Source organism: Oncorhynchus nerka, linkage group LG28, assembly GCF_034236695.1.
Source record: "Oncorhynchus nerka isolate Pitt River linkage group LG28, Oner_Uvic_2.0, whole genome shotgun sequence".
NCBI lineage: Eukaryota > Metazoa > Chordata > Actinopteri > Salmoniformes > Salmonidae > Oncorhynchus > Oncorhynchus nerka.
In genome coordinates, this window is record NC_088423.1 from 13234458 (window position 1) to 13260170 (window position 25713).

General features: G+C 44.2%; 1 protein-coding gene, 1 long non-coding RNA gene and 1 pseudogene across 4 annotated transcripts; all 3 read left to right on the forward strand.

The window, feature by feature from the left end:
• The first annotated feature begins 113 nt into the window (after window positions 1-113).
• On the forward strand, window positions 114-2928 carry LOC115112634 (uncharacterized). The gene is made up of 2 exons (XR_003860982.2): window positions 114-1854; window positions 2232-2928. It is a non-coding gene; the product is annotated as an uncharacterized LOC115112634 (long non-coding RNA).
• Window positions 2929-7010: 4082 nt separating this feature from the next.
• Window positions 7011-9503, forward strand: LOC115113818 (mismatch repair endonuclease PMS2-like; annotated as a pseudogene).
• Window positions 9504-9691: 188 nt separating this feature from the next.
• rsph10b (radial spoke head 10 homolog B) lies at window positions 9692-20995 on the forward strand. 3 transcript variants are annotated; one of them, XM_029639900.2, is made up of 19 exons: window positions 9692-10095; window positions 10262-10337; window positions 10458-10526; window positions 10623-10796; window positions 10911-10996; window positions 11120-11240; window positions 11374-11550; window positions 11642-11786; window positions 11920-12053; window positions 12239-12428; window positions 12618-12729; window positions 12852-12931; window positions 13018-13166; window positions 13319-13426; window positions 17575-17829; window positions 17936-18035; window positions 18140-18259; window positions 19692-19905; window positions 20097-20995. In XM_029639900.2, the coding sequence occupies exons 1-19, from the start codon at window positions 9854-9856 to the stop codon at window positions 20290-20292; spliced, it is 2748 nt and encodes a 915-aa protein (XP_029495760.2). In that variant the 5' UTR covers window positions 9692-9853; the 3' UTR covers window positions 20293-20995. The 3 variants fall into 3 exon arrangements, with proteins under 3 accessions (XP_029495760.2, XP_029495762.2, XP_029495763.2); XM_029639902.2 differs by having other exon boundaries at window positions 9694-10095; window positions 12621-12729; XM_029639903.2 differs by lacking the exon at window positions 18140-18259 and having other exon boundaries at window positions 9696-10095.
• The last annotated feature ends 4718 nt before the right edge of the window (window positions 20996-25713 follow it).

The following is a 25713-nucleotide window of genomic DNA, read 5'->3' on the forward strand; positions in this document are numbered from 1 at the left end:
CGCTACAAATGTTTATTGGTGACATACAATTACAAACTTGAGATATTTTTTTTTTTAAATAGGGTGAACCAGAAGCAATACAATATAGACTAAATATATGACTTTGGGGTGAATCATTGAAAAAGTCAGTACTTTTTCGTTTGAGCCCATCTCTCAAATGCGTATTCTTTCTGATGTGTGGTGTCAAAAATAAATGTGTAAATGTTATTGTCTTGTATATATACCATGTTGATAATGTATCGTCATCGTAGCCCATCACTGACTGACACAGGCTTTTATTTTCAAAGGTGAGTGGCAGACTTGCGCTCTCTACACAGAATCTCTCGCGACCAATCTTAACAAGCGCGCGAGGCCGGAGAGACGCATGCGTCAACATGAGGAGGAGGAGGACTACTTTAACGCTTCGAACACACCGAATGCTATTTGCATCAACGCTGCATAACATTTTGCGCGGCTATGCAACTATACTGATGCAGGTATCTTTTGCAGACGACCGCATGCGTTGGACACATGGAGGAGAGAATCCTGTTCAGTATCCTCAAAACCGTGTCTTTTTGACACAACTGCTGACAGCTACAGGGACATAACCACAAAAAATGCTGCTTGGAGACAAGTGTCCACGATAGTACCATTGCCCGGTCAGTTTAGTAGTGAGCTTGTGCTATATGTGGCTAGTTAGCTAGCTAGCTAGCCTAGCCAATTTTGTGTGTGTGTGTGTGTGTGTGTGTGAGACAAAGAAATAGTAATATAAATGATGCTGGTTACTACCCCTGATAACTTGCCCAAATAATCATGCTTGAAAGAGTGTGAGTGTGTATGTCATGTAAATAGAAATGGTAGATACTACTGTACCCCTAATAATTTGGTCAGATAACCGTGTGTGTCTGTGTGTATAGTAGGTGACATGTTAATGATAGCTATCTAATAACTATAGTTATGCTAGGTGATGGTTTGGCTTATCATGTTCATGTCTATGTAGAAGAAGACTGTAGGAGGAAGTGGAGAGGACTGAGGGACAGGTATCAGGGAGAGAGAAGGGCAGAGAAAGAGAAGAGGTCTGGGTCAGCAGCTTCAGGCCAGCAGCCTTGGCGCTTCTTCCACATTCTTTCTTTTCTGGATCCATTTATTGTGCCTAGGACAACAAGTGGCCATTTTACAGCCAGACCCTTTACGTCATCCACAAGTGTGGGCGCCACCGGTGCATCAAGACTCTCTACGTCATTAACAAGTGAGACCCTCTACATCATCCACAAATATGACCACCACCGGTGCAGCCATGGAAGATGATGAAATGGAGGAAGCACCTCTGGATCTATGACCACCTGAGATTATTAAGACCCTCACGGGAAGTGACCACTGAGGACCTTGTTGAACAGGATGTGGCCGTGGAGAGAAACCAAGAGGACCAACGTCACACCAGGCGCCATCGGCGGTACCAGCCCCCAGATCCACTCAACTCATTTCAGCAGAGGCTCCTCCAAGCCATCGAGAGGGATGCAGCCCAACCTGATGCTCACAGGAAGGAGGATGAAGAAACCTTCTTTGCCATGATTCTGGTGTTAACCCTGAAGAGGCTGCCTCAGCAAAGAAAAGGAGGATGAAGAAACCTTCTTTGCCATGATTCTGGTGTTAATCCTGAAGAGGCTGCCTCAGCAAAGAAAAGGAGGATGAAGAAACCTTCTTTGCCATGATTCTGGTGTTAACCCTGAAGGGGCTGCCTCAGCAAAGAGAAGGAGGATGAAGAGACCCTCTTTACCATGATTCTGGTGTTAACCCTGAAGAGGCTGCCTCAGTAAAGAAAAGCAGCATTCAAGGTTAAAATTCATCAGCTGCTTTTCTATGCCAAGTTCAATGGTATGTTTTTTTCTTCTTCTCCACAACACAGGTGGTGTCATAAGTATTGCGACAGTGAAGTAGGTCATTTTTACAGTATACTCATGTAGGCTAATTGGTATTTCAGATTAATATGAGGCAAATGTATAGCTGTTGTTTCTACGTTAAAAAATATCCTAAAACAGTTTGCTGTCTAGATATTTGCCTGTCATATTCATCTTTTGATCTGAAATAGAAATTCCATGAGTAAACAGCAAGAATTACCAACTTTACAACACTGTTCAAATATTTATGCCACTAACTACACTATACAAGCAGTATTTAGTTAACATATATCTCACCTTTTATTGTGTTATATTATGTAATGCTTGTAAGTGTTGTTTTCCTCATCCCTTCAGGAGATGGAGTCAATTTAGCGGACCAGCTCATAGGAAGGACAGGAAGAGGAGATTGTCTGGTTGTTGTTTTGACCTTCTCCTCCATGGGTTTTGAGCGGGAGGTAAGGAAAGGATGCGAGGAATCAAGGAACTGCAACTGAGATTTTCCCACTGTCCTCAACTGAGATTTTGTAACTGTTCTTATTGCGCTTACTATGTCCTTGTTAGTAGTTTCTCAATACTTAGGATAGCATTCATTATTAGTTGTACATAGATTGCATGAAAATTGACTGAATTGAAACGGACACACCAGAGAATTCAGATGCTCTTGTTGTTCTTTTACAAGACTAAAGGTGAAATATGTGTTTACCTGTATTGTGGCTCCACATTCACTTTTAGTTTTCAGACACACACACCTCCTCCACTCATCTATGTACCTCAGATCTCCAGTGCCCTGCCCTCTCTCTTTATGGCCATGTCTGAAGTTCCCCTACTATGTCTAGGCTTTATGAGTAGTCCCTGTATCTGTCTGCAGTTATGCAAAAAATACATGCTCTTGTTCTCTTACAGATTACACATTCATTTTTATATTTTTACAGGCACATACAGTACACACACACCTCTCAATAGTTTTTATTTTTTGTAATGTTTTTACAACACATACCTGTCATGTTCTTTCCTGTACTTGAATACTTATTAAATTATGTTTTCATTGTCAGTTGTTTCATTTGTTTATTAATATCTCATTTAGACTTCATCTGCTTATTTCTTCCCAACACCTTTGCAGATCTAAGACAAGATGAAAGTAAAAACACATTCTCTTCCTAATAGTTTTTTTTTCCACCTGCATTTTGTCAGACCAGTGAAGATGGTGGAAAACTATACTATTTGTATGGACCCTAGGTTACCTTTTCCCATTGTTATCATACTAACTGTATGTCGTATAACCTTAGAGGTCCTGCTCACCTGATGTACCATGCCAGGTGTGTATAGTACTGATGTTAATGGGAGAGGGGTAGGGGTTAAGGTGTGGTCTTTACTCCCAAATTTCACTTAAATATAACTTCCAATTGAAGAGAGTCAAGGAGACATAAAATATGGGGGGGGAATTATATTTTATGGACAAATGTGGATGGTTCTTAAAATAACCTTGGTGTTAGGGGCCATTAAAAGAGACGTTTCACTCCACGGCATACTGCCATGGGACTTCACCTTCTGGCGGTGAGAAGTAGATGGTCAGCTTCTCCCTCACCTGGAGTGCCTGTCTGGGGGCGTTGTTAGCACCTGCCCTGGTAACATCAGGTAGGCGACCATTTGGTGTGCCGTCTCCATCTGGAATGGCTCCTGGAATGACCTCTGCAGGTAGTTGTGGAGAACATATTTGGCCTTCATGCAGGCATTGACATTTGAGGGCTGATTCCAAGCACACTGATACATTCTCTACCAGCTGCCAGAATCCCAAAGGCGCATTCAACAACCAACCTTGCCCTGGATAGTCATTTGCTAAAGAGCCTTACAGGCTTTGGCAATGGCAGATGGCGTCCAGCGTAGGGCCTCATGAGGTTGGGTCTCAAAGGAAGGCCTCGTCGCCGACGAAGACGTGAAGAACGGGTTCCAGGTCTTCAGCCCCAGGGATTGATGCAGGTGGTGGACTCTCCAATGTGCCATTCTGAAGTGCCTGGCCGAAGGCAGAGTCCCCGGAGGGTCCCGCCATCTCTTCCCTTGCCGTAAGCACCAGCATCAATGACACGGAAACAGTAGAAGACATCTTCAACAGCCAAGTGTACAACTGAATATGTACCCTTGTAGTTGTAGAATTGCGAACCCGAGCACGGTGGAACCTGGATTACTACATGTTTCCCGTCAATGGAGCCAAGACAGTTGGGGAAATTCCACCTCTCCAGGAACTCGGCAGCAATGGCCCTCCAGTCTTCCTCCTTGGGGACAGGCATGTATTCACCAACCAGACAGTCCCAAATGGCTTGTGCCACAGAGGGGACAATGCCTGCCACCGTGGACCATCCAACTAGGAAGCTGAATCCAATGGTCCTGTAAGAGTCCCCTGTCGCCAAGAATCTGAAATATAATTCAAAATAATTATCAATATTGTGTGTAACTTGAAATTCCACCCACATATTCTATCTAGTTAATATACCTACCTCATTACAGTTTATTATGCTCTACTAATTATATTGTAATACTCATCAACCATCATTAACAATGCCTTGAAACAGTACAATTCAGTCTATGACTATATCAATAAACTGTAGCCCAGGCCAACTCTACTCTTAGAAAAAAAGGTGCTATCTAGAACCTAAAAGGGTTCTCCGGCTGTCCCCATAGGAGAAAAAAAAAACTTTTGGTTCTAGTTAGTACCCTTTTGGTTCCAAGTAGAACCCTATTCGGTTCCATGTATAACATTTTCCCCAAAGGGGTCCAGACCGGAAACCAAAAAAGGTTATCCTATGGGGAATGCAGAAGGACACTTTTGGAACCCTTTTTGCTAAGAGTGTAAGTGATTCCAGTAAGAATTTAATGAGTGTGAGTGACTGTAACTGTCTTGAACAACAAGGGTACCTGGAGAAGACCAGCCAACCTTCATCAGAGCAGAAGGCACCCAAACTTTCTTTTCATTTGGTAACATTGTATCATTAAAAAAGGATTTTAAACCAACTTTGGGAAAAGTTATAGTTCTAATGAACATTCTGTAATAGTCCATCTCATGTCACATAGGGGCTATTAACTAGAGAGCCCTTTATCTAGCTAGGTTGCACATTAAATATATCTAATATCAATCAATTACGGTATAAAAGGCTTTACAAATGACGGTATCAAAGGCTTTAAAAATTCACTAGAATTTAGCTTACGTGGTGACAAGTCGCCAGCCGTTCAACTGGGCTAATTGACTCCCGGTAGTTGGAATCCATCCGGGCGATCCTGGCTCCAACCATCGGTGCCGAGGAAGACTCCTGTCATGGAGTGGGACTGGACGCCGTGTCTGGACCGGGCATCGGCGCAGAGAAGGGCTCCTGCCATGGAGCTGAACTGGACGCCGTGTTTGGAAGCTCCGGACCGTTGACCCTCGCTGACGTTTCCGGACCGTGGACCGTCTCACGAGGTTCCGGACCGTTTCCGGACCGTGGACCGTCTCAGGAGGTTCCGGACCGTGGACCGTCTCAGGAGGTTCCGGACCGTGGACCGTCTCAGGAGGTTCCGGACCGCGGACCGTCTCGAGGTTCCGGACCGTAGACCATCTCGAGGTTCCGGACCGTGGACCGTCTCAGGAGGTTCTGGACCGTGGACCGTTCCTGGAGGTTCCGGACGGTGGACTGTGGTTGGAGGTTCCGGACTGTGGACCCTCGCTGAAGGTTTTCATTTATTTATTTTTTAAACCTTTATTTAACTAGGCAAGTCAGTTAAGAACAAATTCTTATTTTCAATGATGGCCTAGGAACAGTGGGTTAACTGCCTTTTCAGGGGCAGAACGACAGATTTGTACCTTGTCAGCTTGGGGATTCGAACTTGCAACCTTTCGGTTACATGTCCCCCCAAAAATCTTGGGGTTGTCCTTGGGCTTTCTGTGGCCGCGAACCCCGGCGTCGTCATTGTCCTCCCTCCTTAACTTCCGTCTGCCGCCAAGGAAGGGTTTTGCATCCTCCAATGACTTCTTCCCATGTCCAAAACTCCCTCACCTGGTGAACAAGCTGCTTGGTCCTGGTTTGGTGCAATCTTCTGTCACAATCGTCGTTAGAATCATCGGACCAAGTTGCAGCTTGATATGGTTTCCACATATTTATTTAGTGAAAACGCACAAAAAAACAATAAAGAAAGAACGAAACGTGAAGTCAATGAAGTACTAACAGGCAACTAAACATAAACAAGATCCCACAAACACAGGTGGGAAAAATAACGACTTAAATATGATCCCCAATTAGAGACAACGATTACCAGCTGCCTCTAATTGGGAATCATACATAGAAAAGAGACGAGAACGCAAGATAGACATAGAAATAGTAGATCACCCCCTATTCACGCCCTGACCTACTATACCATAGAGAAACAATGGCTCTTTATGGTCAGGGTGTGACAACTACAGAGGGTAGTGCGTACGGCCCAGTACATCACTGGGGCCAAGCTTCCTGCTGTCCAGGATCTCTATACCAGGCGGTGTCAGAGGAAGGCCCTAAAAATTGTCAAAGACTCCAGCCACCCTAGTCATAGACTGTTCTCTCTGCTACCGCACGGCAAGCAGTACCAGAGTGCCAAGTCTAGGTCCAAGTCTAGGTTCTAAACAGCTTCTACCCCCAAGCCAGAAGACTACTGAACATCAAATCAAATGGCTACCCAGGCTATTTGCATTTCCACCCCTCTTTTACGCTGCTGCTACTCTCTGTTACTATCTATGCATAGTCACTTTAATAACTCTACCTACATGTACATATTACCTCAATTACCTTGACTAACCGGTGCCCCTGCACATTGACTCTGTACCGGTACCACCTGTATATAGCCTCGCTATTGTTATTTTACTGCTGCGCTTGAATTATTTGTTACTTTTATTTATTTCTTTTTTGTAGGTATATTTCTTAACTGCATTGTTGGTTAAGGGCTTGTAAGTAAACATTTCACTGTAAGGTCTACACCTGTTGCATTTAGCGCATTTGACAAATAACATTTGATTTGATGCTGCTATGTTTCATCGGTTTGAATTAATGTTGAGTTTGACCTTTTCGCTTGGTTCCTACAGACCAGCAGAGCCTCCGTCTGACATGGAAGGTTCAGGTGGTTCCATCTGAGACAATGCCTCGCAAAGCTGGATATTATTTTGAACCTGTGATTCCAAGTCCCAGATGATCTTTCAATCTGGCTGACTTAAAATCTGCTTCCTCCATGCACAACAGCCCAGGCACTGGGGCTAAATCGAACACTATAAAGAATGCTAACACTGGTCCAACCCAGAAGAAGCTGCAGTCTTTCTTTGGAGGCTCTGAGAAGAGTCAGAACACACACAGGCCAAGTTTACAATCTCTTTTGAAATCCAGTCAAGGTGCAGTGAAATGTCTCCTGTGGGCAAGTCTGTGCTTGACCGGTCCAGGTATGGAAAGATGCCAGACAGCGACTTAGACTCTGGTAAAAGAGCGTCCCGTCGGAGGACAGCTCCCCCAGAGAGCCTCTGCTACTACAGGCTTCAACTCGCCAGACATCACAGTTGACAGCGAACCCAGTATAAAAAACGAGGCGCTCGATGAACCTTTGGACAAGGAACTCACAGTTTGGCACTTTGACCGGCAAATTGAACCACATCTTTCAGAGACGTCTGAGGAGATGAGCCTCAGTCCCAACGTCAAGAAGGCCTAACTAGAGGATGGTGGTTTCTTAGAGAACAACACCACACATTCAGCGGGCTCTGAGGGATCCTCTGGGTCTAACCTGGACGCCCCAGTCTGTGTACAGAAGTTCACATATTCAGCGGGCTCTGAGGGATCCTCTGGATCTAAGGTGGACGAACCAGTCTGTGTACAGAAGATCACACATTCAGCGGGCTCTGAGGGATCCCCTGGATCTAAGGTGGACGAACCAGTCTGTGTACAGAAGATCACACATTCAGCGGGCTCTGAGGGATCCTCTGGGTCTAAGGTGGACGAACCAGTCTGTGTACAGAAGAGGGCAGTGCCACTGCAGTTCTCTGTACAGTAGCTGAGTGGGAGGGTGAAGAGGCTGCAGGAACAGCATAGAGAGAAGGCTGAAGATGGGCTGTGCTACAGATGCTTCGGAGCCAAGATCAGCCCTGGAGAGAACCAGAGTGCTAAGGAGGAGCTGAAGAAAGAGAAGGTTGGAATTTAACTGCTGTTTTTGTTGGTTAATTGTAAGGACAATATTTTTTCCTGAACACTATCTGACCAGAAAAAAGAAGAAGAAAGAAAGTGGCACAATTTAATGTATTTTTTATTACATTTTTTAACCAAAATTTAGGTACACATGGACTTTTTCAGAGTTGAAATAACAATGTCATTATTATCAAGTTATTATACTGCAGTCTGTTGATGTTCCCTCTGTAATCCCCACAGCAAAGACAGTTTTAAGGACATGGAGATTTAGGACATGGAGACAGTTTAACCTGTGCTTCATCATAACTAAACTCATAACTAAACTCTCCTCTGACCTTCCAGCACGCCACTGATGAGAAGTACATCTTCGAAGTGCTTCAACAACACACCGCACTGCAAAGACAGAGACTCATCGTGTAAGGAATCACTGACATTCATCAATTCTTTTAGATGGTTACTAAAAACGTACTAGTTTTGTGTTAAGTATTTAATTTGTTCGTATGTATGAAGTTTTCAGTCCACTGAATCTCCACCTCAGGCTCACGGCAGTCAGCGAGAACGCTCTTATGGAGAACCTTGAGATCTTAAAAAATAATGGCTTTGATTTCCTCAGATGCGGATGGTAAATCAAATAGAATACAACACGCTCACTCACTGCTATATTTAGTGGGGTAAAATATACCCTGCCATAAGAAATTAGCATGGCACCTCTCCAAAAAGTAGATTTCAAAATAGTATGCATGGGTATGGCTCCTATCTGTTTTCTGATTCTGAATTCCATTGTGCTATGTGTTCCAGCTCAGGTGATGAAGCGGGTGAAGCTTGTGTCCCTGCCCACAAGTAAGAACTGGACATTTGGTCTGGGGGACATCGAGAAGCTCATCTTCATGTTGATTGACAGCCCAGGGGTTATGTGTCGGCAGTCTCGTGTCAGGCAGATGTTTGCCTCCAGGGCCTGCAGGAAGTCGGTGAGGCTTATGTATTTATGATGTGATTGATTTGTTGGCCATGACTTGCGATAAATATGAGCTGTTGGATTTCAGCACTAAATAAGAAGTGCTAGTAGAAATGCACCAGTTATAATGTGTGTTAGGCAATGATTCAAGTGTACATGTTTGTTTGGTGCTTTTGCACAAGTTTTCCAGCTATACATAAATTATATGTTTCCTTTAGAATTTTCATTTTAGCTCTGGTCCCCATGATGTTTATGTACTCTTCCTCCCACGTAAGGTGATGATTGGTACAGCTTTGAGCACCAGTGAGATGAAGAAGCTGGTGGTCATATGGGGGAGATAGAGCAGCCATGGAACTGCCCACATGACAGACCCACTATGAGACACCTTGCTAACTTGAACTTCATCTCATAAGACTGATCAACCCAGTTGGACCGGCTCAACTGAATACCTTTCAACAGTTTTGGCCTGCTCCTATATCTCTGAAAAGACACTAAGGTTGCATTTCAGCAACAACAACAAAAAGTATAACTCTCATTATGTAAAATCAATCACTTTTATATACAGTATATATATTTTTTCAAATGTTGACTCAAAAAAAGTTTTTGTATTTCTAAACATTTATTTTCGATTGTCTATTTTAGGTAAAATAATGAAAACACAAATGCTCTCACATGATCATTTCAGTACATAAACCTACTTTAATTAGAACAATTCATATTGTGAGTTTGTAAAGACTTGGCTTTTTGACATACTGAGGATTCCGTACCGAGGATTCCGTACCGAGCTCCTTAGCAACAGGTGCCTCGGTTGCGATGCATGGTATGTTTATGGAATTGCATCGTCTGGATGAACAGGTGAAATGGCGAAAGGGGATAAAAAGAAAAAACCCGAGAAAACGACTCCCGAACAATCATTTTTGTCAAATGGCTCCCACGCTGGTGTTGTATCAGAACCACATGTGTTAGATGAAGAGTCGGGACATGAAACAGATGTAATGACTGCCTCCTTTTCTTCACAACCACCACTCGCCGACAAACAACTTGAGAGAAGTGATGATGCATTTCATGAGGTCCCTGTTCTTCCTAATATTATTGTCCAGAGGTAAACCAATGCTTATCACTCGCATCTTTCTATGAACATGAAATAATGTCTCATATCATGTTGTTGGGGTTCTTTTCCATAATAACCTAGGCATACACAGCTACGCCTGCTAACGTTAGCTAGCTACTGTTACATTATCAATGAAAAGCAATCTGTGCTCACTCAGGTACGAGGGTGAAAAGCATCTAGAGCAGTTTCATGGAGAAGGTGTGGCATATTTTCAGGGAGGACATGTCTACAAGGTATTGCATTATGCCATTGCCATATGGTGTGTATATCACATTGTATAGCATGCATTACATGATGACTAAAATGAACCAGCAAACATGACATCAAATCAATAAGCTTTGTTTTTCTTCCAGGGTATGTTTTCAGTAGGAGTCATGCATGGACATGGTCTGTACACATGGGCAGATGGCGTGAAATATGAGGTATTTTGGTCCACCACCTTTACAAGATGTATTATTTCTTAGTTAATCTTATACTGCAGATGTGATCTGTGAACCATTTGATTCCCATAATGACAGGGTGAGTTTGCATTCAATGTGCCCATGGGCCATGGGACATACACCTGGTTGGATGGTAGCTGTTATGAGGGAGAGGTGTGCAGTGGAATCCGCCATGGTGTGGGGACATATAGGTGTGCCAATTCCTCTGTGATATATAGAGGGCAGTGGCATCACAGCAAAAGGCATGGAAAGGTATGATCCTGTTGCAGTCGTGAGCAATTTAAGTCAGATAATCATGCATCTTGTCCGCAGGTTTATTTAATGTGAGGTTGTTGTTTAATTTACAATATTTGTTTGTTTTATTAGGGTACAATATACTATAACCAGGAAGCGACGTCCTGGTATGAAGGAGAATTGGTAAACAATAACAGAGAGGGATGGGGAGTCCGATGGTAGGTGAACTTGTGTTTAGACAGTGTGTTACACATGTGAATGTTCTCCCATCAAATGTGTTCTTATGCTTAAATTATATCAGTGTCATACACCTTGCATGGGTTCTCTCTGCTGTGCCAAAGTTACCCCTCTGGAAACCAGTATGAGGGCCAGTGGAGGAACAACGTGAGACATGGAGAGGGCAGGATGAGGTGGCTGCAGCTGGGTCAGCAGTATAGCGGGATATGGGAGAATGGGATCCAGGTAGGTCAAACCATATCACCCTCATCCCCCATGACATAATATATTAATAAACCCATTATTTGGCTTTTGATAAAGAAAACATGGTTAGAGTAACTTCACATAAATAACTGATAAATCATCCTCTGTCTTTCAGCATGGACAAGGGACCCACACATGGTTCCTGAGGAGAGTGACAGGCTCTCAGTATCCCCTAAGGAATGAGTACACTGGGGACTTTGTCCAGGGGCTGAGGCATGGCCAGGGCAGCTTCTACTACGCAAGCGGGGCTCTTTACAAAGGAGAGTGGAAGGACAACAGAAAACATGGACAGGTGAAGGGGGAACATGTCCATAGAGTAATCATTCTAATTGAATAGATGTCAATATGGAGTGTAAATTATAAGATCTTGTTAAACATTCTAGGGAAAGTTCATTTTTAAAAATGGACGCATATTTGAAGGGGAGTTTGTGGATGACCACATGGCAGAGTTCCCAGCGTTCTGCCTGGATGGTTCAAACACCCCTGATCTGAGTGGGATTAGAACGCACACTCCCCATCCTGAGGACGGTAAGTACACCAAGTCCCTCTGAAAAATGTATGTCTGTCTGATAAAATTACTCATCTGACATCAACCCCCTGGAATGGTCCTGTATTTTTCATGTGGTTATCCAGTATAGTAAAAGTAAGTCCTGTGTTTCAGGTGAATCCCCCAGAAGAGCACCAGGAGGAGACTCGGGCAGTGGTCCAGCCCTGCTTGGGCCTGACATGGCTCTGGACATCACTGCTCTGCTGGAGAACCTCCCAGAGAACCAGAGAGACCTGCAGCTCAAACAGGTCAGTGGGACTGACCACATATGAAAATCCATTTCAATTTGTGTCAATTCAGTTGTCAAATTAGATTCCATATATTATAACAATCCTTGAACTAAGTTATGATAGCTTCAACCCCAACTCTGCACTGAGTTGACACACAGGTGGTGTTTTTTGCACCTCCATTTGTCCCTCTCGCTGTGTGCCAGGTGGAATTTGTGGTGCTGAGACACATAGCGGAGCTGAGGGCCATCTATAGCTTCTACAGCAGTCTGGGCCATGATCAGTCCCCAGACAATACCTTCTTGCTGTCCCGCCTGCAGCTTTGGAGACTCCTCAAGGACTGCAGCATCCACCAGCAAGGCATCACCCTGGCCCAGGTCGACCGCTACATCTGTGGTAAGGCCAGGGAGAAATAACCACCTCATTTCCCGTTTCTCCCTTCATGTTTGGCCAATTCATCCTGCTTTGTTAATTTGTTTCAGTCTCATCACAACATAACTTAACATTATAGAGACTCAGGGGTAGCCTGAGCAGAACTTGAGTCTACAATGTTACATTTTCTTGTTTTGTGAACTAATTTCAAAGCAGAGGATGTCCCTTCCAAGGAGATCCACTCTCCCTTCAGCACCATGCTGCTCAGAAGGTTCCTCAGCTGTGTTGTGGTTCTGGCCTACAACACCTACCATAAGGACATAGAGTAAGGACAACATTGCTATCCCTTACTCTCCTACTCCTGTGCAGTAACACTGTAATTACCGTAGTAACAACCTTGTATCAACACCATGTACTCTACTCCTGAGCCTCTCCTCTCCTTCCCAGGCCCTCTGATACCATACTGGTTGCATGTTTGTCCAAGCTGATGAGGGAGAACATCATCCCTAATGCCAAGAATGTAAAAGGTACAGGTACGCATGCATACACCATTGTTTACTCTTTATCAAGTGTAACCCACATTCATGCTCTCCTTGTTGTGAACTGAATGCAGGGCTGTTGTTCCCCAACCCCATGCATGCTGTGATTGCTGTCAACTACATTGGGAGGTGCTGGGAGATCTACAAGGCCTTCTGCAGAGCCAACCCAACCCCCCTAGCTGACCAAACCATGACTGTCAGGCACTTCATATGGATGTTTAAGGTACTTGTGACGTTCAACTAATGTGACCACACACTGATGATGTGTGGTGATGGGTGCTCATATTTAGAGCCCTGAGTTTTTCCTGACCATCACAACCCTAACATTACATGATGTAAGTTGATTGATGAAACTTGGTTCTGTCCCACCAACAGGACCTTAGTCTGTTTGATGCTGAGCTGACCACAGGGAAACTCCTAGAGATACTCTCTGTAGAGAACCCAGCTGCTTACGACCGCTACTACTGCAACCTAGACCTAGAGGTCAGCTAAACGCTTCTATAATTGATCATTTTATTTTTTCTCCACAATTTTCAATCTTGTCGCTGCAACTCCCCAAACGTGTTAAATAGGTGGTGGAACAGGTTCACCAGCATTAAGGGACTCTAACTTTCTAATAATAGTTTGTTTTATTCACGTTTTATTGTCACATGCACAAGTACATTGAAATGCTGAACAAGCTCTACCCTAAAGTGCAGTAATCAATATCAAAATAGTAACACTAATAAAATAAATAAATAATAATACAGTACCAGTCAAGGGTACCATTTAAGGGTTTTTCTTTATGTTTACTATTTTCTACGTTGTAGAATAATAGTGAAGACATCAAAACTATGAAATAACACATATGGAATCATATAGTAACCTGGAGGTATGTTGGGTCATTGTCCTGTTGAACAACAAATGACAGTCCCACTAAGCGCAAACCAGATGGGATGGTGTATCACTGCAGAATGCTGTTAGCCATGCTGGTTAAGTGAGCCTTGGATTCTAAATAAATCACTGACTGTCACCAGCAAAGCACTATCACACCTCCTCTTCCATGCTTCATGGTGGGAACCATATGCGGAGATCATCTGTTCACATACTCTGCTTCTCATAAAGACATGGCAGTTGGAACCAAAAACCTCAAATTTGGACTAATCAGACCAAAGGACAGATTTCCAACGGTCTAATGTCCATTGCTCGTGTTTCTTTGCCCAATCAATTCTCACCTTCTTATTGGTGTCCTTTAGTAGGGGTTTCTTTGCAGGAATTTGACCATGAAGGCTCTAGTCTCTAAACAGTTGTTAAAATGTTCTGTTACTTGAACTCTGTGAAGCATTTATTTGGGCTGCAATCTGAGGTGCAGTTAACTCTAATGAACTTGTCCTCTGCAGCAGAGGTAACTGGATCTTCCTTTCCTGTGGCGGTCCTCAAGAGAGCCAGTATCATAGCGCTTGATGGTTTTTGCGACTGCACTTGAAGTAACTTTCAAAGTTCTTCACATTTTCTGTATTGACTGATTCTTCATGTCTTAAAGTAATGATGGACTGTCATTTCTCTTTGCTTATTTGAGCTGTTCTTGCCATAATATGGACTTGGTCTTTTACCAAATAGGGCTATCTTCTGTATACCACCCCTACCTTGTCAAAACACAACTGATTGTCTCAAACACATTAAGAAGGAAAGAAATTCCACAAATGAACTTTTAACAAGGCACACCTGTTAATTGAAATGAATTCCAGGTGACTACCTCATGAAGCTGGTTGAGCGAATGCCAAGAGTGTGCAAAGCTGTCATCAAGGCAAAGGTTGGCTACTTCGAAGAATCTCAAATATAAAATATGTTTTTATTTATTTAACACTTTTTTTTGGTTACTACATGATTCCATATGTGTTATTTCATAGTTTTGATGTGCTCACTATTATTCTACAATGTAGAAAATAGTAAAAATAAAGAAAAACCCGTGAATGAGTAGGTGTGTCCAAACTGTTGACTAATACCGTATATAATAAAGAAAACACAAATAAGAGAGGAAGCTATATACAGTGTCAGTGCCAGTACCATATTGACGATGTGTAGGGATACTGGAGTATTGGGGGAGATATACATATGTAGACAGGGATTAGGAGACAGTAACAGGTAGCAGGATAAATAATAATGATAATAATAAACAGTATGGCAGCAGCATAAGTGGTTGATGGACGGGATATGTAAACAGAACTGGAAAGTGACTGGTGTTAGGAATATATAAATACTAGTGGTAATATACACTGAGTGTACAAAACATTAAGAACACCTGCTCTTCCCATGACAGGCTGAACAGGCGTAATCCAAGTTAAAGCTATGATCCCTTATTGATGTCACTTGTTAAATCCACTTCAATCATTTTAAATTAAGGGAAGGAGACCGGTTAAATAAGGATTTTTAGGCCTTGAGACATTGATTGTGCATGTGTGCCTTTCAGACGGTGAATGGGCACAACAGAAATTGTGCCTTTGAACAGGGTATGGTAGTAGGTGCCAGGCGCACCGGTTTGTGTCAGAACTCCTACACTGCTGAGTTTTTCATACTCAACAGTTTCCTGTGTGTATCAAGAATGGCCCACCACCCAAAGGACATCCAGCCAACTTGACACAACTGTGGGAGGCTTTGGTGTCAACATGGGCCAGCATCCCTGTGGAACACTTTCAACGCCTTGTAGAGTCCATGCCCTGACGAATTGACTGTTCTTGAAGGCAAAAGGGGTTGCTACTCAATATTAGGAAGGTGTTCTTAATGTTTGATATACTCAGCGTACTAATGGTAATATATACATTTAAAGTCGGAAGTTTACATACACTTATGTTGGAGTCATTAAAACTCGTTTTTCAACCACTCCACATATTTCTTGTTAACAAACTATAGTTTTGGCAAGTCGGTTAGGACATCTACTTTGTGCATGACACAAGTCATTTTTCCAACAATTGTTTACAGAGTATTTCACTTTTAATTCACTATATCACAATACCAGTGGGACAGAATTTTACATACTCTAAGTTGACTGTGCCTTTAAGCAGCTTGGAAAATTCCAGAAAAGGATGTCATGGCTTTAGAAGCTTCTGATTGGCTAATTGACATAATTTGAGTCAATTGGAGGTATACCTGTGGATGTATTTCAAGGCATACCTTCAAGGTCAGTGCCTCTTTGCTTGACATCATAGGGAAATCAGCCAAGAAAAATTGGAGACCTCCACAAGTCTGGTTCATTCTTGGGAGCAATTACCAAATGCCTGAAGGTACCATGTTCATCTGTGCAAACAATAGTACGCAAGTATAAATACCATGGGACCACGCAGCCGCCATACCGCTCAGGAAGGAGACGCGTTCTGTCTCCTATAGATGAACGTAGTTTGGTGCGAAAAGTGAAAATCAATTCCAGAACAACAGCAAAAGACCTTATGAAGATGCTGGAGGAAACAGGTACGAAAGTATCTATATCCACAATGAAACAAGTCCTATATCGACATAACCTGACAGGCCGCTCAGCAAGGAAGAAGCCACTGCTCCAAAACCGCCATAAAAAAGCCAGACTACGGTTTGCAACTGCACATGTGGACAAAGATTGTACTTTTTGGAGAAATGTCCTCTGGTCTGATGAAACAAAAATATAACTGTTTGGCCATAATGACCATCGTTATGTTTTGGAGGAAATGGGGAGGCTTGCAAGCCGAAGAACACCATCCCAACCGTGAAGCACGGGGGTGGCAGCATCATGTTGTGGGGGTGCTTTGCTGCAGGAGGGACTGGTGCACTTCACAAAATAGATAGTTGTCCTGCCTCATGATGCCATGTGGCTATATTGAAGCAACATCTCAAGACAACAGTCAGGAAGTTACAGCTTGGTCGCAAATGGGTCTTCCAAATGGAGAATGATCCCAAGCATACAACAAAGTCAAGGTATTGGAGTGGCCATCACAAAGCCCTGACCTCAATCCTATATAAAATTTGTGGGCAGAACTGAAAAAAGCATGTGTAAGCAAGGAGGCCTACAAACCTGACTCCGTTACACCAGCTCTGTTAGGAGGAATGGGACAAAATTCACCCAACTTATTGTGGGAAGCTTGTGGAAGGCTACCCAAAACATTTGACCCAAGTTAAACAATTTAAAGGCAATGCTACCAAATACTAATTGAGTATGTAAACTTCTGAACCACTGGGAATGTGATGAAAGAAATAAAATACGAAATAAATAATTCTCTCCACTATTATTCTGACATTTCACATTCTGAAAATAAAGTGGTGATCCTAACTGACCTAAACAGATTATTTTTACTAGGATTAATTGTCAGGAATTGTGAAAAACTGTATTTGGCTGTAAACAGGAGTAATAGTGACCAGTAGCAGGATAAATAGATACTAATGGCAATCAATAATCAATGAACAGCAGTGTAGTGGCAGTTATAAATCTAATCAATAATGATTTTAGCTGCATCGTAGGTATGAGGGGAAGCAGTAGTTATTGAGCAGTAGTTTAACAGGCCAGGGGATAGAAGCTGTTTAGGATTAATAATAATACAATTATATAGCGATTTTCATTACATTAAGAATCTCAGATGCTTAAAAAAAAAAAAACTTAATTGGAAGTTTGATGGTGAACCTGATTCTAGATGACGTTCCTGGAGTTCTTTGAGGCGTTGCTGGGCTGTGCAGAGGTTAGCGATCAGAGGGATGGTCAGACATCCTCAGACAGCCAGATGGAAAGCTGCCCTCTGGCTGACACCAGGAGGGTTTCCCCTGGGGAGAGGACCAGAGACAGCCCTCTACAGAGGTCCTCACAGCGGCATTCCCCTCTGACTGGACCTACTGCAAAGTCATCAAACCCCAACATCTCTCCTGATGTGGGTAGTGTCAAATCACTGGAGGTTGGTTTGATCAGCTCTGTCAAATCTATACATAATCTCACACGGCGGTCTGGAAATCGAGACCATTCCTTGTCTAAATTAGTTCATTCAATATTTTTCTACCCAGATGGGAAAATCCAAGGAGATTCTCCAGCTGTCTACACCTGAAGAGATGGAGCCCAGACAGAGTCCCAACGCAGCAGGCAACCTCACATCACAGACTGGGGGTGTGTTCTCCTCACATATCTTTCCTCTACTCACATATCCGTATTGTCTTGACTGGTCACATCTTTGCGGCATTGTTGAAGGTGTATGCGTGTGTTTGAGTCAGGTGGTGGGTCAGCAACCCACTCGTCAGACACTGAGAGGAGAGAGGGCTCAGGTGGCGCTAGATCAGCAGTGGAGGCCAAAGTGTCAAACCACCTTCCCCATGATCATCCCCCCAGCACAGGTAGATTACACAATAAGTACACTGAACAGATTTCATATAAGGAAATCAGTCAATTTAAATAAATTCATTAGACCCTAATCTATGGATTTCACATGACTGGGAAATATGCCTAAATTGATTACATTTTTTTTTTTTTAAGTTAGGGGCGTGGATCAGAAAACCAGTCAGTATCTAGTGTGACCATTTGCCTCATGCAGCATGACGCATCTCCTTCACATAGAGTTGATCAGGCTGTTGATTGTGGCCTGTGGAATTTTGTCCTCTTCAATGGTTGTGGGAAGTTGCTGGATATTGGTGGGAACTGGAACACGCTGTAGTACACGTTGATCCAGAGCATCCCAAACGGGCTCAATGGGTGACATGTCTGGTGAGTATGCAGGCCATGTAAGAATTGGGACATTTTCAGCTCCTATAAATTGTGTACAGATCCTTGTGACATGGGGCCGTGCATTATGCTGAAACATGAGGTGATGGCGGCGGATGAATGGAACGACAATGGGCCTCAGGATGTCGTCACAATATCTCTGTGCATTCAAATTGCCATCGATAAAATGCAATTGTTTTCCGTTGTCCGTAGCTTATGCCTGCCCATACCATAACCCCACCGCCACCATGGGGCACTCTGTTCACAACATTGACTTCAGCAAACTGCTCGCCACACGACGCCGTCTGCGATCTACCCGGTACAGTTCAAACCGGAATTAAGTCATGAAGAATACAACTTCTCTAGCGTGGCAATGGCCATCGAAGGTGAGCATTTGCCCACTGAAGTTGGTTACGACGCTGAACTGCAGTCAGGTCAAGACCCTGGTGAGGATGAGCACGCGTATGACCTTCCCTGAGACGGTTTCTGACAGTTTGTGCAGAAATTATTTGGTTGTGCAAACCCAGTTTTATCAGCTGTCTGGGTGGCTGGTCTTAGCTGACCCCGCAGATCAAGAAGCCGGATGTGGAGGTCCTGGGCTGGCGTGGTTACATGTGGCCTGCGGTTGCGATGCCTGTTAGATGTACTGCCAAATATTCTAAAATGACATTGGAGGTGGCTTATGGTAGAGAAATTAACATTAAATTCTCTGGTAACAGCTCTGGTGGACATTCCTGCAGTCAGCATTCCATTTACACCCTCGCTCATAACGTCTGTGGCGTTGTCACAAAACTGCACAATTTAGTGGCCTTTTATTGTCCCAAGCACAAGGTGCACCTGTGTAATGATCATGCTGTTTAATAAGCTTCTTAATATGCCACACCTGTCAGATAAAATCAGATACCACCTGGAGCTTCTCCCCTGTTGCACTTATATTTGTTCAGTGTATACTACACTAATTTGGAAGAATTTGACCTCAGAAAATCAGTAACGATATTACGTACATATCTTATCATTGACATGTTTAATTGCTATGCCAATCTTACACCTGCCGTGTCTCCTAACCAGAGCCCGTTGAAGACAGGAGTGGAGCAGGTATGACTTCCTGCCCTGCTGAGACTGAACTGGACAGCTGGGTCCAGAGGACCCACCAGTTCTTTACCCAGAGGTTCTTCCCAGCGTACGAATACAGCCTGGAGCTGAGGAGGGAGGTGCAGGAAGAGAGGCTGAAGCAGGCGGCACTAGCCCGCATCGCTCTGGCTAAGGCCAAGGAAGACGCCAGGTAGGCAGCTACTGAGACAACATGAGGCCGCTTGATCCAGTTTGTATTCAAAATGTATCCAGATGATGCCCCAGAGAATCTCTATTGGAAGTGATATTTTTAGTCCAAGAAATCTGCCCTTGATGTGAGCACCACACAAGCTCTACATGTTAACTCCACAACAAATAAAGCAATTATGAAAAATGTTCCAGGTTGAGGGAACAGTGGGAGGCAGAGGAGGAGGAGAGACGGAGGGAAGAAGAAGAGGATGAGGAGGCAGAGCGAGTAGAAGGGCTAGAGGATGACCTTAACCCATCTCCAGCGGCTCAGACGCCTGTGGCCTCCACCACCTCTGTGGTCATCACCAAACAGTCGCCTGCCACCGCAGTCAAAAAGAAGAGGAAATAGACTCTTAGACCACCAACTGTATGGCCAGATTAAACCTAGTCATGGATAAAAACTGACCTTTTCAGAGCAGTCATAACAACCCTCTATGATGTCAATAACATGCATTTCACACTTAGTTCCAGGAGTGGGACAAGTGTTTTGTGATTCAGTCATTGTTTGGTCGTTGTAGAAGAAGAGGCAAAAAATGTTTTATCTGTTGGTAGCAAATTTGAAGAATCTACATTTTATTTACACAAGTATATTCAATATAGCAACAAAGTTGATTTTGTATAGAACACCTGGGCTCCATATAGAATGTGGTTAATAGTTAACACTACCTGGTGCCTTTTTGGTATTAAATAATAAAATAGTACAGATAGCACAAAAGAGTTTAAGGAAAGTTACAAAAAAACTATTCTGACAATTATAAGTTTAAAATAAAACAATGCATATAAAAAAATATATATTTTTGAAACTATAAACTAGTGTAGCAAAATATACAACAGCAGTTATGCAAATCAATCTCATCAGTTGCTCGTTCTGTCAGAGGGAGGTGTGAACGACATGAGGTCACTGGTGCACATTGACTGTCTCACTCTGTCCATCTGATCAGGGGTGAACAGCAACAGGTCTGACTCAACTGGCTGGAGAGGAAATGGGGACAGCATGGGTCAGTTGAATGCATACCTAATTGTAAAATAAGAAATAAACAAATGAGATGGGAGTGAGATGTCGGGAAAATTAAAACCATAAGGAATACAAATATCTAAGACTAACCATATCCAAGCACACACACAGTACCTGTGGGAGTCGACACTTCCTCCTGAGGGGTCTCTTCAGACGGAGCCAACGGACTCTCCATTTCTACGTCTATCACCATGGGCGACAGCATCTCTGCAACAGCTGGCTCCCGTGGTGACAGGCTACACCTCACTGCAGGTTGGAGGTAGCGCTCAAAGTCCAACCCCGGAAGACCCTTGTGTATTTTGAGAAGTAAACCCAGATGAACTCTTGCCAGTAATTTAGTAATACATTAAGATGAGACATCTTCTTTAACAAAACACTGACCTCTGTGATGGAAGTGTCTGGAGTCACAGTCCCTGGTACATCGGCATTGAGGAGACTGTGAGCCATGATGAGATGGGTAGGCTGGTATCGTAGGCCTCTAAAGCCTATTTTCTGTCCTGGAGCTCTAATTGGTTGGGCTCTTCTGTGGCCAACACGGATTGGCTGAAGGCATCTCGATGCAGTTCGTCATTGGTCAACTGTTGTGTGTTGGATGGTGATTCACAGCTCTCAGAGTGCTCCTCAGGGCAAACAGTGGGCTCTGAAACAACCTCAGATTGGTCACAAGCTACATCTTCCTGCATGCTCTCGGGCTCTGGTTGGTCAGGAGTGACATTCTGCACATAGGCTAGCTCTGGTTGGTTGCTGGGGCCTTCCTCTGACTGGGTGTCCAGAGCTTCTTTGACTGTTGAGATGCAGAGAGAGACTGGTGGGGGCCGGGGTGTAGAACTGAGGATCAGGGTGAGGGGTTCGGAGTGGGGTGGCATTAAACAGGTAGGCAGGGGTGAGGGTGGAGCAGGCAGGGGTGAGGGTGGAGCAGGCAGTGGTGAGGGTGGGGTGAGCAAGGGTGAGGGTGGAGCAGGTAGTGGTATGGGTGAAGTGGGGGAGAGGGGAAGTGTGTGCAGCTGCAGCAGTGCTGGAGTGGCGAGTTCTGCCGGGGGTGGAGAACTTGGTGACTGAACAGGCCTGAGGCATGGCAGATACATGGGTGGATCTCCTCACAGAGCCTGGAAAGAGACAGCAATCAGTCCATGCCCAACTAACGAGCTCTATACAGCTTTACCAGGTACCTCAAACACTGACAGAGGGAGAGGTCAGGGGTCTTCCAGGTTCGAGCAAACCCGCCATCCTTTCTGCCTGCCATTCTACGCATCTTCATATACCTCCATATCTCTGAGCATCACAGCAGTTGAGGGGAAGCTTGGGGGAAGAACGGTGGAGGTACGAGTCTCACCTGTGAGTTTGGCAGGACTCTCCACCTGGAACACCACCACCAGTGGTTCTGGGGCCTGGGTCTCCGCCTGGGGGTCCTCAGGAGCTGGAGCAGGGTCGTCCACAGCACTGCCTGGCCCTGCGCTGCCTTTGCAGCCTGCTGCTTGGCCTTTATTGCAGCCAGACGAGACTTGGCGACAGCACCACTGGTAGGCTTAGCCACCAGAGCAGAGGGCAGCTTCTTGACCAACTTCCTCTGTCGTGGGGGTTTGCTTTCCTCCTGCCAACCTTTAGACTCTACCTCCTTCAGAGCACCAAACTTCTTGTTCACGTCCTCTACCTGAAAGTGGAAGAGCCAAACAAGTGGAGAGAGAGAAGAGGGGTTGCCCTTTTTAGAAAGCTTGCATCCACATTTTCAACCTTTCAGGATGCTGTACCAATCTAGGTGGTAATTCTTCCTAGAGGTAGCTAGTATAGTTTAGCTGTAGTGTTAACAGACAGGCACAAACAGAGTTTAACCACCAGTGTCTGACTGTTTGTTCATCTAATTCTACACACACACAGTAGACCATGTCCTCATTAACCCACATCGTAGGAGATCATGTCGGCAGGGTAGCCTAGTGGTTAGAGCGTTGGACTAGTAACCGAAAGGTTGCAAGTTTGAATCCCCGAGCTAACAAGGTACAAATCTGTCGTTCTGCCCCTGAACAGGCAGTTAACCCACTGTTCCTAGGCCGTCATTGAAAATAAGAATTTGTTCTTAACTGACTTGCCTAGTAAAATAAAGGTTACATTTAAAAAAAACATTTTTTTTAAATGTCCTCCTAGTCACTAACCCACTTGGTAGTACACCATGTCCCAGAAGCCTTGCAGGTCGGTGCAGGTGGTGATCTTCTCTCCTCTGCCCAGCTCACAGTCATCCACCAGGCCAGAGAACTGACCAAACCTCTCCTTCATCAGCAGCCTGGCCTGGCCCACCGCCGTATGCATACGGTCACACACTTCACACGCAAAATGTTGTTAAAGAATGGTGCATAACAAGGTTGGGACGTCAGCTGCCAATGCTCACCCCTGGTGTTCCTCCCTCTGCCAACAGGTGGTGCTGCAGACTGCTTGGCATTTGATCTGGTCTTGGAAGCTGGAGCAGGTTTGTCCTTTGCCACAGGGGCCACAGAGACCCGAGGCCTATTAGCTGAACTTGTGGATGGGGCTCTGACTACTGGTTCAACTGCAGGAAAGTGGAAAAATAACAGTCATGAGTTACGAGTCAAGGATATGTTTATCAGGGTCAAATAATTGGCTAAACAAAAGGCGTGGAGAGTAACGTAAAGAATAGCTGTGTGTAGTACAGTTGACAGATTGTTGTCATGGTTTGGAGTGTTACCAATAGCAATCCTGGTCCTTCTGGCTGACTTGACCACAGCTGGTTCAACTAAGCCAAAACCAGGTAGAGGTCAAGGGTCAGCAAGTGTTGAATCATGCAAACAATTTAAAGATGATATAGGCTGGACTAATTGTTTTAGAGGTAAAGTGGGGGTAAAGAAACACCAACCTTTTCTTGAAACAGGGAGAGTGTCAATAGGCTGTGTTGCCAAGGTCAATGGAACAGAGAAAAAAACTGCATATTGTGTAAATTATATGGTTATTCAAAAACGCAGCTATCGTAGTTCTTGACTAAATAATGTAACAGAAAATCTTACATAAAGACATGTGCAGAACAAATGTAGACTTGGCCAGGGAAAAAGTCACCTTGGGGGCTGCTGCCTCATGGTGGAGCGAGTCACTCTGGTGGATTGGGGCTGGACCACTGGCGTTGTTGCCTGGTTGGGGGGAAAAGCCAAGTTATGGCCATGTAACAACCACTAAGAACACCAGTTCTTCTGTTCTTATATGCTAATGAATTTTGGGCACATCGAAGTTGATCCTCCGGTGATGAGTCAATTACATTTTTATCAAATCAATGATTGAACAGTGACTCCCAAGGACGATGGATATAACATCTATAGACATGTCAGCAGTATACTGAGTCAGTCTTAAGCTGTGCCCTCTCACCCTGGCTTTTATTGTGGCAGCTGGGGCCTGCAGCAGAGGGACCAGGGGCTGAGCCTCTGGCCGGTACAGCCCAACCTTGAACACCCCCTTCTTCTCCCTTGCCCTCTTTTCTTTCTCCTTCACAAGCTCCTTCTTCTCTTCTGAGCTTTTTCATTCGCTCCTCCACTGCAGCGTCTGAGAAAAAAGAAGGAGGGAGTTGGAGAGAAAATAGATCAGTGTGGGATTACATAATGTTAGTGGGAGTGGAGGATGAAGAGGCATGAGGGTGAAGTTGGCTCAGGCTCATTTTTTAGACATACTCCACAGTTTCAGAGAATAAAATATTGTAGCAAGTAACATTACCTAGAGCAGTGGTTCCCAAATTTTGGGGAGCACACCCCTTGGGTCAGTAGGGGGGGTGCGGGGGTCCCCACAACATAATAAATAAATATATATGTATAGTGCAGTTAAAAAGCATTTGCACCCTTCTAATTTACTCTACTTTTGAATATTATCAGATCTTCAACCAAAACCTAATATCAGTTAAAAGGATCCTGAGTGAACAAATAACAATAACATAATTCTGCCTGTGTGAAAAAGTAATTGCCCCCCTTACACTCAATAACTGGTTGTGACTCCAAACAAACACTTCCTGTAGTTGTTGATCAGTCTCTCACGTCTCTTCTCTGATACAGAGCAGATTTAATGGGTCCTTCTATTAACGCAAGTCGTCCAGGTCCTGAGGCAGCAAACCATCCCCTATCACCATCATGCTTGACGGTTGGTCTGAGGTTCTTACTGTGGAATGCAGTGTTTGGTTTTCGCCAGACATAATGGGACCCATGTCATTCAAAATGTTATACTTTTGACTCATCTGTCCATAGAACATTCTTCCAAGAGTCTTAATCATCCAGATGCTTCCAGGTGCTTTTTGGCAAACTTGAGTCAACTTTTTGGATGAGATAGTTCCCATTATGCCTGGTGAAAACCAAACATGCCGATGGCTCCCATTACCTGCCCGGTAAAGTTGAAACAGGGCTTCATCAGTGAAGAGCACACTTCTCCTGCATGCCAGCGGCCATCGAAGGTGCGCATTTGCCCATTGAAGTTGATTATGACGCCAAACTGCAGTCAGGTCAAGACCTTGGTGACGAGTACGGAGATGAGCTTCCCTGAGACGATTTTTGACAGTTTGAGCAGAAAGTCTTAGATTGAAACTGTGGGTTTGCACATCAGCAGTACGGGTGGCTAGTATCGATTCAGCAGGTGAAGAAGCCGGATTTAGAGGTCTTGGCTTGGTACACGTAGGTTGCGGTTGTTGGACGTACTGCCAAATTCTCTAAAACATCAGTTTAGGCAGCTTATTGTAGAGAAATTAACATTAAATTATCTGGCAACAGCTCTGGTGGACAT

Bases quoted from the DNA above. Each gene is read 5' to 3' on its own strand.
- rsph10b (XM_029639900.2), top strand. From the start codon at position 9,854: ATGGCGAAAGGGGATAAAAAGAAAAAACCCGAGAAAACGACTCCCGAA. The intron at 10,527-10,622 runs GTATTTTGGTCC...CCATAATGACAG, and splicing joins CAGATGGCGTGAAATATGAG to GGTGAGTTTGCATTCAATGT. The intron at 10,797-10,910 runs GTATGATCCTGT...TTGTTTTATTAG, and splicing joins ACAGCAAAAGGCATGGAAAG to GGTACAATATACTATAACCA.